We start from the raw sequence: 15,385 nt of genomic DNA on the forward strand, positions 1-15,385 counted from the left end.
TGTTTGGTTGGTGGTATTAAGTAGAACTCGTGTTAAATTATGCATAAATCTTTGTTATTTAGTGGGATAGAATGTGTAATTACAATCATACATACCATCAATGTGGTGTAAGATACGAGTTCTGGATATAAAAAATACTTGGTAGGGAGCACTCTCCCAAATGGGGCCTTATTCGGCATGAATTTTAAGGTATATAAATTTAATCCGATGTTTGGTTGCAATTTAGAAATTAACATATAATTAATATATATAAATATAAATTAAAAAGAAATTTATGTATCATTTTATATATGATAGAAGATGGAATAACTAAATTCTACATAATTAATCTCTCAATAATATAATACATAAATATCCACGTAACAAAATCATGCATTACTAATATCTGCATAATTTTAATCAACTACCAAACAACCCCCCTTACAACTTCTAAAGCTCAGTCGTTTGAGGAACAAGCCATCCCTGAATTAATCATTTTAAGATTGTTGTTCCATCCTCAATGTGGGATAATAACAAAACTAAAATCTCGAAAGATAAATTTATCTTAAAACTAATTTTGAAATTAGTTATCCCTAATCACTCATACCAAACGAGCTCTATATAGCCTATTCCTCAAGTGAATACGTGGCCCATTTATGACCACACTCCTTACTCTTAGCGGGATCCATATTCATTTTTGGACCTCTTAACCCGACCCGACCCGATCAAACCAAGAAAAATCAAACAAGATAAAAAAATAGATAACAGAAACTCAAAAAGTACTCAACTCGTAAACTCTTTCTTCTTCTTCATCATCTGAAAATTCTGAGCTAAAATTCTTCAAATGCTATAAGAAAAATGGTGTTTTCTTCATCTTTTTGTACTTCAACTGTAACATATACATCATTATCAAGTTCTCAATCTTCAACATTATTCACATATTTGAAACCATGCTCAATTCTGTCTTCAAGTAGTTTCGGGAGGCGAAAACGATTGAGATTTCGGGTTAGTATAAATGCTACTGCTACTATTGATTCACCTAATGGAGCTGTTGTTGCTGCTGAAGCAGAAGAAGCTGAAAAGAAACCCCAGAATGTTTCTTTTGGTAGACAGTATTTTCCTCTAGCTGCTGTTGTTGGACAGGTATGATACACATTTGCTATAATTTATTTATTTTAACTGTTTGATACTTATTTCTATGTGTTACTTGAGCTGAGAATTTGAAAGAACCAACCTTTTTATCTCCGTGAACTAGGGGTGGGTAACTTCTGCGTACACTTTAACCTCAGCAGAACCAACTTATGGGAATACATTGAGTTCGTACACTCTAACCTCCCCAGACTCCACTTATGGGAAGATATTGAGTATGTTGTTGTTATTGATACTTATCTCTATGTGTTACTTGAGCTGGTGGGTCTTTTTGGAAACAACCTTTCTATCTGCATGAGTTAGGGGTGGGTAAGGTTTGCATACACTCTAACCTCCCCAGGCCTCACTTATGGGAATACACTAAGTATATTATTGTTGATACTTATTTCTATGTGTTACTTGAGCTGATGAATCTTTGGAAACAACCTTTCTATTCACGAGGTAGGGGTAAGGTTTATTTACACTCTACCATTTTCGGACGTCACTTATGGGGATACACTGAGTATGTTGTTGTTGTTGATACTTAGAATATAGTGATACTTAACAAAAAATTACGATACATAGTGAGAGTTTGAATTCAGTAGCAAATACAACAAATATCTATGATTAGTTTGAGGTTCTCTCGATGTGTTAATAGAATAAATTTCAAAAACAACAATATATGTAGTTTAATCACACAAGTGGGGTTTGAGGAGGGTAGAGTATACGCAGACCTTATACCTACCGGAGGTAGAGAGACTGTTTCTTATATGAAATGAGCTTAAAGGAAGAAGTGGGTATTTATATAGCTTCCCCAAACTTGTTTTGGAATTGGGACTGAGATGTAGTATGTATCTTTCGAAAACAATATTTTGTATCTCCACGAGGTAGGGGTGGGTAAGGTTAGCGTACACTCTAACCTATCTGACCCCACTTATGAGATTACATTGAATATGTTGTTGATACTTATTTTTATGTGTTACTTGAGCCGATGGGTCTTTCGAAAACAATCTTAAGGTTCGGTTACACTCTACACTCTCCAGACCCACTTATGAGAATATACGAAGTTTGTTGTTGTTGTTGATACTTATTTCTATGTGCTACTTGAGCCAAAGGGTCTTTTGGAAACAACCTTTCTATCTCCACGAGGTAGGGCTAAGACCCCACAAGTGGGAATACACTTGAGTATGTTGTTGTTGTTGATACTAAATCTATGTGTTATTTGAGCCGATGGGTCTTTGGGAAACAACCTTTCTATCTCTATGAGGTAGGGCTAAGGTCTGCCTACACACTACACTCCTCAAACCCCACTTGTGAAAATATATTAAGTATGAAATGAGCTTAAAAGGAAGAACTGTGGATTTATATAGCATACCCCAACTTGTTTGGGATTAAAATGTAGTAGTAGTTGTAGTTGTAGTTGTTGTGAATAGTTTGTTGTTACCTTGACGTGTTAATAGAATAAATTTTGTGCAAGATGTAGTTTGTTGGCTACGGGTTCAGTTCTACAAAATAGGTGAAAAATTACTAAAGTTTCAACAAATATTGAATTTTGAGAAGACTTAGGTTCAAATCCCAGCGAATCAGAGGCAAAAATACTAGGTGATTTCTTCCCATATGTCTGAGCCTTGGTGGATAAAGTTGCCCGGTATCTATGTTGGTGAGAGGTATCACAATTTTTAAAGTACAGTTAGTTTAGTGCTAAGAACCTTTAAGGTTGAACCTATCAAAGTTTAAGTTTTGGATCCGCCTTTGGTGTCACTTGTGTGAATGCTAAAGAAAATTTGTTATTCCATAAGATTTTAATGCTTTTTTGTAACTTCTAGGGGACTCAGAACACTTCCCGGTGGTGATGGGGTTGCATCAAGGATCAGCCTTGAGTCCGTTTCTATTTGCCTTGGTGATGGATGTATTGACGCGACAAATTCAAGGTGAGGTGCCATGGTGTATGCTTTTTGCGGACGACATAGTCCTCATCGATGAGACTCGTAGCGGAGTTAACGCTAAGTTGGAAGATTAGAGACGCACCTTGGAGTCTAAAGGGTTTAAGCTGAGTAGGACCAAGACAGAGTACCTAGAGTGCCAGTTCAGTGAGACACCTCAGGAGGTTGGCGCGGAAGTTAGGCTCGGGGACCAAGCCATCCAAAAGAAAAGTAGTTTTAAGTACCTTGGTTCTATAATGCAAGGCGACGGGGAGATCGACGAGGATGTTACACATTGTATTGGGGCAGGATGGAGGAAATGGAGGCTCGCCTCCGGTGTGTTGTGTGACAAGAAGGTGCCACCACAACTTAAGGGCAAGTTCTACAAAGTGGTGGTTAGACCAGCTATGTTATACGGGGCGGAGTGTTGGCCAGTTAAGGTCTCCCACGTGCAAAAGATGAAAGTTGCCGAGATGAGAATGTTGAGATGGATGTGTGGGCATACTAGGAGCGACAAGATTAGAAATGAGGCTATTCGAGACAAGATAGGAGTGACCTCGGTGGAAGACAAGATGCGGGAGACGCGACTGAGATGGTTTGGGCATGTGAAGAGGAGAGTCCCAGATGCACCAGTGCGGAGATGTGAGAGGTTGGCCATGAATGGTTTCAGAAGAGGTAGGGGTAGGCCGAAGAAATACTGGGGAGAGGTGATCAGACAGGACATGACGCATTTACGACTTACCGAGGACATGACCTTAGATAGGAGGGTGTGGAGGACACACATTAGGGTAGAAGGCTAGCACATAGTGGCATTTCTCCCCCTTAGCCGTAGGCGTATTAATGTACTATGATTCCTTGTACTTTGATTTATGGTATTTATGTTACTATCTAATAATAAATACTGCTTTTTGTGTTTTGATTATTTCGTTATCTATTTATCTACTTTTAATACTCTTGTCTGACCTTTTTTATGCTTCTATTGAGCCGAGGGTCTTTCGGAAACAGCCGTCCTACATTGGTAGGAGTCAGGTCTGCGTACACTTTACCCTCCCCAGACACTACGATGTGGGATTTCACTGGGTGGTTGTTGTTGTTGTAGTAGTAATTGTTTATCTACATCCCCATCAAACTAACTAGTGCAAATGTTTCTTAATGAATGACAAAGATTAACATCTAGGTTAATGTTGCGAGAAATGTACAAGCATGGGGCTTGTTTTGAAGTCATAAAAATACCAATTTGCCTCAAGGAATCTCTCTTAAGGACCAGTCCTTTGTTTGTAACTTGTAACCTTCCCAAGACATTCACTTATTGTTTTAACCTTTAAAGATCTAGTTAATCAGCTAGGGGGACTTTTGCCTCAATGAATTTTGTGACCGAGTTGGTTTGTTATTTGAATTTGTCTAAATTTGTGAAATGAAACATGGTGAATTTTTTGGGAATATAACGTTCAAGTGACACTGGAGTACTTTTTTTGTTTTTGTAAGTGCGGTAAGAGATTTTTTTATCAAGATGAGGAATAATATGAATTTAGAGAAAATCTGAATTTGTTATAAGAAAAAGTAATATAGTATTTGGAAGGAAATGTATCTAGAGAGGAATCAATATTGTGGATTCATATATCCAGCTCAACTAGTTTGGGATTGAGCCATAGTTGATTGACTGATTAATGAGTTTCTTTGAACTGGCTAGGGGAGATATGATAGTTTTTTCCGTTTCCGTTGGCAAGGCAAAATGTAGGGGGAAAATGAGGTTTGCTTATGCCAAAGTAGGGAGGAAGCATTTGAATGGAGCAATTCTGATGCTAAGAACTGATATTGACGTGACTTTCATCAGCTCTTGACGAAAAGTTGCTTCTTTTTAGTTCAGCTTTTATGCTCTCCATACACGTGTTATAGCCTGTGGAAGGCGTACACTTTTTATGCTTTGCACTATGCAATTTGACTTTCTATCCAATGCTCTTTTGATGTTTAAATGCAAAATAGTTCCCTTGTACATGTTTGACAGGAATATAAAATACTAATTTTATTGGATACTTAGTTTTTCATCAATATGTCTATTCTGGAATCAACTTTATGCAGGATGCTATTAAAACTGGTCTTTTACTTGGGGCCATTGACCGTGAGATAGGAGGAATTGCAATATCTGGGAAGCGTGGAACAGCTAAAACTGTAATGGCACGTGGGTTGCATGCTATTCTGCCACCAATTGAAGTAGTTGTTGGCTCTATGGCAAATGCTGATCCGAACTGTCCCGAAGAGTAAGCTTACTGAATTTTTATTAATAACGCATTGTAGATGGAATTTAAAATGCCATGACATAGAACCTTGAACAACGTTGGAAGTAGAAGAGATATTAAGAGAACTTCAAGATATGGCTCTTGAAAGTTAGTTATGAGAAATTTATGTTCATCTAGTTCACTCTGAGTTCTATTATCTTATATACCAAGCTGCTTTGCTTTCTCAAAAGTTGTTGTTTCTAAAGGAATGTTCTTACATGAAGAGGAGGTGGTGAGTGTGTGTTTTGGAGCTGGATTGCATTAGACTCGTGGCTTGCATCTATATTCAACCTTAACATTGGAATCCATTTTTTTTTGATATCATTTAAGTTGAAATCTGCTGTTCAATTGCTGCTATTTCTTGTACCCTAGCTCATATAATGTTTCTCTACACATCACAATTCCTACGGATAAACTTCAGATGTCCAGATTATTCAAGCTTTTTATGCTTAGAACTGTCTTTGCTTTTATTTGCTTGGAGAACAGTAAATGTATTTGATATCCTTTAGGTGGGAAGACGGGCTAGTTGACAGAGTAGAATATGACGCTGATGGCAATATCAAGACCCAGATAGTTAAATCTCCATTTGTTCAGGTAATTTTGCACTAAATACTTAGAACTAACGCAGGGATGGTTCTTTTGTCTCTTACATTTTCCTACATACATTTGTATTGTAGATTCCACTTGGTGTCACAGAAGATAGATTGATTGGCTCTGTTGATGTTGAGGAGTCCGTGAAATCTGGAACCACTGTCTTTCAACCAGGCCTCCTTGCAGAAGCTCATCGAGGAGTTTTATATGTTGATGAGATCAATCTATTAGATGAAGGTATAAGTAATCTACTTCTTAATGTATTGACTGAGGGAGTCAATGCTGTAGAAAGAGAGGGAATCAGCTTCCGCCATCCATGCAAACCACTACTAATTGCTACATATAACCCCGAAGAGGGTGCAGTTCGTGAACATCTACTGGACCGTATTGCAATTAATTTAAGGTACAAAATTATCTTTCATAAAACTATGCAAAACCCTTTTCAGGACACGTCTATGTTTGGTGTATAATCCGATGGCTAGGTATAAACATACTTGAACCTGATATTTTTAGCTTTTACCATTTTGTTTGACTCTTATTTCTGGTTTCTGGAAATTTCTAAGGTGCATATGATCCTTGTGCTTCTTTTTCTATTGCACGAGCCATTAGAGGTTCAGTTGTCTTCTTCAATTAATAATCATAGAATCCTGCTGCAGTGCAGATCTTCCAATGAGTTTTGAAGATCGTGTTGCAGCTGTAGACATAGCAACACGTTTTCAGGAGTGTAGAAATGAAGTTTTTAAAATGGTGGATGAAGAAACAGACAATGGAAAAACACAGGTATTATGTGCTGAAAAGAGAACGTGTACTCGAGGTCATTGACCATTAAGTGGCTTCGGAAGATTATGATACATAGATGCTAGAACACAGCATCATTTTCTACCATGCTTGTCTTTGTCACTGATCCTTATCCACCTGAACAAATTCCTCTGTCTTTCCGTAACTCTCATTTGTTTTGTGCATGTGGTGACAGACTTAGCCTAACCTAAAGAATCTGTCACTGATCCTTATCCACCTGAACAAATTCCTCTGTCTTTCTGTTACTCTCATTTGTATTGTGCATGTGGTGACAGACTTAGCTTAACCTAAAGATGTTTTATAGCAAACTTTTTGGTATATCCTTCTGTCTTAACAATAACTCTTTCCTGTTGAATTTTACTGTGCACTACTGTTATCTTCTTGACGTCCTCCCTGGAGATAAGCCACCCAGCCCAATCCCAGGATATGAAAAAGCTTTCTTTTGAACAAGTGTCTCTCTCCATCCTGACGTACTTTCCTTTTGCTTCATTTTATCCGTCTTACCCACTTGGAATACCTCTTTCCATTTCTCAGCCCTTCAGCAGGATCTTGGAAGCCAGAAACCATGCTAGCTTGCTGCAATGTATGCAAGCATCTCAATTGATGCCAAGAGTTCTAAAGTTGTTTACTCTGTATTCAATACATCATGCTTTATTGAGGGAATTATACATTACACTCTCTAACCTTTAGGGTAGAACAGTTTATTTATTCATAAATTCCTATAAGAGTTCAGAAAACTTCCATTACCTGCCATTTTGCTTAATTAGTGAATTAATATTATTTCTCACATGCTTTTCTTACTTTAACTTGCCCTGTGTCAACCAATGGTCTGATAGCTGTTCTACAGATAATTTTGGCAAGGGAGTATTTAAAGGATGTCACCATCAGTAGAGATCAACTAAAATACCTGGTCATGGAAGCCATCCGTGGTGGATGTCAGGTATTTAATATGGAAATCCTCCTCAATTGCTGTTGAAGTGCTCTACACTGAAGCTTAAGTCTTGGGAATAACTTTCTTAAGATCAAAGTAATTCGTTGTACACAGAAAGACTTCTATTGTGGACATCTTATGATCTTAAGTTGAGAGGGTTCTTCAAAGTCCTAGAAGAATAGGGCATAAAATGTAATATTAAAGAAAAACTATAGTATACAACGAATTTAAGTTTTCCATGTAGAAGTTATAAGTGCAACCTGATCTTGATTCACACTATCTCAAGACTGACTAAAGATGCCACATTATATTTGACAATGACTTTATTGACTTGAAGTCAGAAAAGAAAATGATAGGGTTATTTCTGCTTCTTTTTCAATGCTTTCTTTACGTTGCTTGTAACGTACATACATACTTATTCAATTATCCATTATTCGAATACCAGGGGCACCGAGCTGAACTATATGCTGCTCGTGTAGCCAAATGCTTAGCTGCCATCGATGGACGTGAGAGAGTAAATGTTGATGACCTGAAAAAATCTGTAAGTATTTGCCGGTTTGGTGTTTCCATAACCGTATTCTCAAATTATTAGATAAATAAACAACTAGTATTATCAAAAGCAAAAAGTGCAAAAATTCTCTAAGGTTTGTTGGGGATTCAAGTGCAGCGCAAATAAAGCGTGGGCGTAATGAGAAAAGATTCAAAGGGAGAAAAATACAAATATATAGATTGTGATCCAAGACTAATAATTTAAGCATGAATGACAAATATATGAACAAAGAAATTGAAAAAGAATTACAATAAAGTGAAATATCAATTGTTTAGTGTCGCTTCTTCAGAAGAGGCTGGCAAGGAAAAGTATGTCGTAGAACCTTGATGACGACATTGAAGCGCACATTTAGCAAGGCGAAGCGCTCAACAAGTTTTGAGCCTCGCTTCAGGGATTAAGCGTGCATTTGACAACACCGTTAAACAACGACTATTCATTATTTTATTCATTGGATGCAGTATCGGGTACACAGGTACAATATTGTTTTGTTCAATTCTTTGTTGTCTGAATTTTGATATCGTATATCTGGCTTCGCACACTAATCCTTGGCAAAAACTTCACACAGACATGCTTCAGTTCTCTGTCTGTCTCTTGGTGTTTCTTGTTCTTAAATTGATGCTATTTGGAGAACATAACATAATGATTATGAGCTACTTGAGGCATAATTATTAATTAATTTTCTTTTTTGATATTAAGAAAAGAGTAGCAGTTGACCTTGTTGATTTCTCCCTTCCTTCTGGATATCTTGGTTTATGTTATTTTGATTTTGAGGGCTTCAGTTGATGATATTACTCTAAAAAAAAAATTATCCATATCCTTATTTTCAAGAGTAGAGCCCATATTGTTGCTGTACTATTTAGTCGATGGGGCTCATAGCGTTGATTCTGCTAGAGATACAAAATTCTTTTGGAAAAAGAAGTTCCTTGCTGCATTTAAATTTCTGCATGTAAAATTATGAGGAAGTTAGTAACATGATTTTCCTTGAGTTCACTATGACCTTCTTGTAGTTCTGAAAAGGTTCAAAGTATAAAACTCTGTGCTACGTTCAAATTTCTTCATCAACTGCGCACACTTTAATATGATGTGTTTTCACTATTTGGAAAGGAGTTGGATTGTTGTAATAATTATTTTGTTACTTGATTTATTTCATAACCTCGTGACATCTTGAATCACTGGTGTTAAATACCAGATTGGATGAGACCCTCTCCCTTTCATTAATTAGTTGTGGAATTAAGCTAGCTGAATGGACAACATAGTGGAACCAATTTTCTAACATGTTTCTTGGATGAGATTGCTATTGGTAATAAGCATCCCATCTCATATCAATTTGTAAATTAATATTCCTTACCCTCAGGCAGCTTTGCTTCCACATCATGCTTCTCAGTAAGGTTGCATCTGTTAGTCTGTTTTTTGGCTTTGCTTGTCAATCCAGAAGACTTTTTCCTTGGCAAGTGATTCAGCATTATTCTAATAAATCCAGTGATGCAGGTAGAGCTGGTCATTCTTCCACGTTCAAGTATAATGGAAAATCCACCAGACCAGCAAAACCAGCCGCCTCCTCCTTCCCCTCCCCCTCCCCAAAATCAAGATTCTTCAGAAGAGCAGAACGACGAAGAAGAAAAAGAAGAAGAAGAAGATCAAGAGGTTTGTTGACAATAAATGTTTTTCTCTCGGCTCTCTCTCTTTTGGTGGTGCGGCTGGGGAGGGGAGGTGGGGTGGGGGTAGGGGGTTCATTACCTACTCTCTCCTTTCTTCCCCAACCAACAAGATGCTGGGAGGGGAGGAAAGGGGGGGGGGTGGATTGATCTCTTTGACCAGACTTTTTAATTTGTTAACAGGATGAGAAAGATGAGGAAAACGAGCAGCAACAGGATCAAGTACCTGACGAGTTTATTTTCGATGCGGAAGGTGGTTTAGTGGATGAAAAACTTCTCTTCTTTGCACAACAAGCACAAAGGCGCAAAGGAAAAGCTGGACGAGCAAAGAATGTCATCTTCTCTGAAGATAGAGGTCGATATATAAAGCCAATGCTTCCAAAGGTTACTGTTTTTCCCTTGAAGAATTGATCAAATTAATGTTTACAGTAAACAACAAATGATTTATCATTTATCAAACTAGTGTTTGGTTATCTCTTCTAACAAGGAAGTTCCTACACAGGGTCCAGTGAAGAGATTGGCAGTCGATGCAACTCTAAGAGCTGCTGCGCCATATCAGAAGTTACGAAGAGCAAAGGATGTCCAAAATACTCGGAAGGTGTATGTAGAGAAAACTGACATGAGAGCCAAAAGAATGGCACGCAAAGCAGGAGCTCTGGTAAAGTTAATTTTCTTTTTTCTTGATTACCTCCTTGAAGTCTTCATATGTTCTTTTGAAGCTATGTTCTTGTTAAGGTACTTATATGTCAACGTTCCTTATAAATCTTTTTGATAAAGAGCGAATAAAATAAACATTCTTTATAATTCTTATTATTCCTCAAAGCACAGAACTAGGTCTTTCATCTGATATCATGAAAAAGAAGCAAGAGATTGGCATGATGGAACATATACTAACTTCGCACTTGATATTGTTCATTGAAACTTGCAGATCTTGAAAACTTCAATCACAATATGGATAGACGCTTCTATTCAAATTAGCTTCTTAAATCTTGCCTATGCTATCCTAATTGATATCTAAAGTTGACTATTTGATATAAAATTTTTGGTGAATGAGAAAATGTACATTGAGAATCATGATTATGACTTTGAACATGTTCATTCAAACTTGCAGATCTTGAAAACTTTGATCACAATAGCTAGCCATTGTACCTTAGCTGTTACATAAATAATAAATCTCAATATTTGATAGCTGTTTTGTGGTTAATGAGCAACTGGTATATCGAGAGCCATGGTTATGATATTTGAGATTTCTACTGAAGGAAATAACCAAGTAGACAAAGTATTGACTAAATCCTGCTCTCGATGATTTGTGTCTTTCAGGTGATATTTGTAGTTGACGCTAGTGGGAGTATGGCATTGAATAGAATGCAGAATGCCAAAGGAGCAGCGCTTAAGCTACTTGCTGAGAGTTACACAAGCAGAGATCAGGTCAACTTAGTCCTAATAGTACTGTTCACTGTTAACACTGAATGTGATATTTGCCCCAAATTTTACTACTGTCATATTCGTTTCTAAAATTGTCTCTCTGTCCACCAGCAGCAAATAGTATTTTGCTTCGTTATATGTTAAATTGTTAACTTAGACTCGGGTTCTAATGTAGTAAATTATTTAATCATCGAGGTTGAATAGGAAAGAAATAGAGAAAACTAACATACATTTAAGTGAGAGTGGGGAACAAAGAGAGAGAGAGAGAGAGAGAGAGAGAGAGAGAGAGAGAATCTTAGTTGGATCATGGACCGAAATATTAGTTAAGCATTTCTTTCTAACTTCATAACGGGTCTGAGCCCTGAATAGTTTAGTCAGTAGATACGTCCTTGGTGTTTTATTTCACTTGCAAATCAAAAGAGTAACAGAATGTTATTTAAGACGGAAAACAGCTAGTGAGTGATCTGTAACAGCCAGCTTGTAAAAGATTATAGTACTGAAGTAAATCTCATGTTCTTGCCATATAGTGATTTTTTCATATATGCACTTGTTGCATATACCTGAAGCGGTTGCTTTGTTCTCTAAACTAAGTAAAAATTCCTTTAGTCATCTACTTATCAGCCATTCTCCTTTTTAGATTCTTTGTGACTACAGTCCATTGATTTAATCCTTTTCTCAATCTCTTTCTTTTCCTTATTGGTTTAACTTCCAGCTGATGGTATCGATGAGCTTGTCTCCTTGGCATGGATTATTTGGGGAGACCATAGGAAATTTCTTACTATTTTTAATGAAAACTTTGTACAGGTCTGTATCATTCCCTTCCGAGGAGATGCTGCTGAAGTTTTGTTGCCACCTTCTAGGTCAATATCGATGGCAAGAAATCGTCTTGAAAAACTTCCCTGTGGCGGGGGTTCTCCCCTTGCTCATGGGCTTACAACGGTATGTGAATTGGGTCAGTTTCTAGTGCTGCAGATGATATCAGACTTTTTATTCAATTTAATTTAGCCTGGAGAATGTGTGATTGTAATTTCTTTGGTTTATACAGACATAGCACATACATGTTTAATTCCATTATTTAGAAGAATTGGCCCCATTCAGATGATCTTGGTTGACTAAGACAAACACAGATAAGCTTAAATTAAGTACACTTAAAGTAAAATTTGAAAACTTAAGAAAAAAATTACGTTTAGAATTGGATTAGTATCCCTTGGGAATTTCAATTCTACAGAGTCAATTTTGTATGTTGTGGAAAGCAACTCCTATAACAGACAAAGCTCAAGGCTTCCCAATTGCTTGGTGTATTGAGGCGTCAACATACATAGCCTTGTCGATGACTGGCAAAACACACTTTTAAAACTTGGTTACATGACCTACAGGCCAAACAATATACTCATTTGCACAGAAGGTTGCATTCTTGCATTCTACCTTTTGTTTCTAATTAACCTCAAGATTGCTGCAGCTTTGGCTAAGGAATTTTCTAATTTTGATGATTTCTGTTATGTGATTGCTTTAGCTAACCTTTTTCAGGCAGTTAGAGTTGGGATGAATGCAGAAAAGAGTGGTGATGTTGGACGTATCATGATTGTTGCAATTACGGATGGTAGAGCTAACATATCTCTTAAAAGATCCAATGATCCTGATGCTGAAGCTTCCGATGTACCCAGGCCTTCTGCTCAAGAGTTGAAGGTAAATAACCAAATTTACATTCTTTAAATTCCTTGGTACCCTACGTGAAATACATTTGCTTATTTTGACTTGAAATTAGAAAAGCCTTCTCCAAGTTACACCTATACCTCAGGTTTCCACACAAGATAAGTGATTTCTCATGGTTGTAAAGGCTACATAACTTGCCTCGAGTTTTTGTCAAAGTGACGTTCTGTCAGAAACAGATCGCCTTGTCTGTAGTGTCTGCTTACATGCTTGAATTTTCAAGTTGATGAACTAAGAATTATTTCCTCCAAATTTATATTAAATGGACAATGGGTAAAAGCACTACTGGCATCGATTATTTCACCTTAAAGGCACAATTTGGCTAAGTTTAGGTTTTGAAGCAACAAAGAGGTGTGCTTAAATTTGAGATTTCTACGAGATTCAAAGCAGTGGTCAAATGTAAGGTTAAAAGACATAAGCTTTAAGCTTGATTAGTTCAACCTTTATGATTCTTATCACTGAACTCATTGTGCTTTTAGAATTATGTGTTTAGAATTTAATATTTGTTAAATATTTAGTGATTTTTCACATATATCGGTGCTTTGTAATATTACATGGCTAGTGGGGATCCATATAACCAACCCCATCCAATTTGTTTGGGACTGAGACATAGTTACGTTGTTGTATTGATGCTTTGTAATGTTGGGTTCACTTGAACCCAATTGAACCTATGCTACATCCGCCTTTCTTTAAGAGGAACAGGTCGCCACGCTTTCTTGACCGTCAATATTTTTTGAAAGTTTATTGCATTGCTTTTGTAGGATGAAATTCTCGAGGTGGCTGGTAAAATATACAAAGCAGGAATGTCTCTCCTCATCATAGATACAGAAAATAAGTTTGTTTCCACAGGTTTTGCCAAAGAAATCGCGAGAGTAGCTCAAGGTTTGTTGTCTACTAGTTTTGTTTCATTTACTTCTTCCAAATGCTACTACTATATCTGACAAATTGTCTTCTGAATTGTTGGTTTCCCAGGGAAGTACTATTATTTGCCAAATGCTTCAGATGCTGTGATATCTGCAGCAACAAAAGATGCATTATCAACATTAAAGGAATCTTGACTTGAAACTAGGATCAAATATAATTGTAAATGCTGTTTTTGATAATAGAGTATTGAGAGGATTTATGAGCATACTTGAAAATTCTCATTTTTTGTTGTTGTAATTGAACTTTTTTTCTTTCAAATGTGCAATCAGGATAATGAAGATTCTTCTTTTGGGCATCTATTTTGGTTTCAAAGGAACAACTTTGTCACTATTTTTTAGGGGACCACCACCACTTTGGTGTCTAACCTACAAATGTACTGGTCAGTATAATCTCATATATTCGTCTATTTTCACGAGAATTCTGATTTAGTGTCAATTTTAATGGGCTATCTAGGTATATGACCAAAATAAAAACCCAAACCCTCGGAAAGAATCTAATGAATAACTAAGGTACTTTCACCTAATGTAGTAGGTAGCTTTATCTTATATTCAAGATTACAAATTCCTATTGTTATACTTTGAATAATTCGTACATCCATTTTTACGAAGGCTACCTCAAACGATGTTGTTATGAGGTAGCATTTCGGAAAAGGGGTAAAAGAATAATAAAAAAAATTAAAAGAATGGACAAAATCCTCTCATTGTATCAAGTGCAATCAGTAGTGAATCTAGGAATTTCGTTAAGAATGCAGAAGGTTGAAAATAAAGAAAACATATACATAGTGTAATTTTTCGATTAAGGATGTCCAATTGATCATCCTTCCCTTTATGTGGCTACGCCATTGAGTGCTGCCAGATCCATCTAACTACAGAAAAACAGTCGTGAAATTCATTCTCAATTCATTTTCCTTATGTCTTTCCTTACTTACATTAGTTTAAATAAGAACCCGAGACTGCCAATTTGATGTACATTCTTTGTAAATGTGATATGTTCTGAGGCTCATTACCAACTTCCTAGCAAAATGCATATGGTTAAAAACCACCGACATGTGAAGATCCAAATTCGAATTGATTAGGTAATAAATGAGTAGTTGTGGAAAAAAAATAATCTAACAAGTAGGCTAAAAGAATATGCTAAGGTTGAAATGAAAATGATAAGAATGTGATGCAGTGGATGGGGTTGTTCATTCCTTAATCAGAAGTTTGAGGTTTGATATAATCGGACTTCAATGTGGATACCAAATACCAAGTGAGAAACCAAATAAAAGAAATGATTAAGAATGATCTATTAAAATATCAATCTCCTCTTTATTAGCTACTAACTTCCAAGAAAGAAAAATTAACTTATAACAATCATTAGGGCTGTACAGGGCAAACCGACAAACCGAACCAAATCGAAAAAAACCCGACTAGTGGTTTGGTTTGATGTTTGGAAAAAAAACCCGACCATTATAGGGTTGGTTTGGTTTTAACTAAAAAAAATCAAAACGAACCCAA

At 36.6% G+C, this 15,385-nt stretch overlaps 1 protein-coding gene across 1 annotated transcript; it reads left to right on the top strand.

Annotated features, from left to right (window-relative positions):
• The first annotated feature begins 764 nt into the window (after positions 1–764).
• On the top strand, positions 765–14,178 carry LOC129870048 (magnesium-chelatase subunit ChlD, chloroplastic). The gene is made up of 15 exons (XM_055944627.1): positions 765–1,122; positions 5,109–5,287; positions 5,815–5,899; positions 5,983–6,299; positions 6,553–6,676; positions 7,542–7,634; positions 8,071–8,166; positions 9,664–9,819; positions 10,014–10,214; positions 10,333–10,488; positions 11,151–11,258; positions 12,060–12,194; positions 12,783–12,941; positions 13,727–13,847; positions 13,938–14,178. The coding sequence occupies exons 1-15, from the start codon at positions 838–840 to the stop codon at positions 14,021–14,023; spliced, it is 2,301 nt and encodes a 766-aa protein (XP_055800602.1). The 5' UTR covers positions 765–837; the 3' UTR covers positions 14,024–14,178.
• The last annotated feature ends 1,207 nt before the right edge of the window (positions 14,179–15,385 follow it).

The sequence above is a fragment of the Solanum dulcamara genome, chromosome 10, assembly GCF_947179165.1.
Source record: "Solanum dulcamara chromosome 10, daSolDulc1.2, whole genome shotgun sequence".
In the NCBI taxonomy this organism is placed as follows: domain Eukaryota; kingdom Viridiplantae; phylum Streptophyta; class Magnoliopsida; order Solanales; family Solanaceae; genus Solanum; species Solanum dulcamara.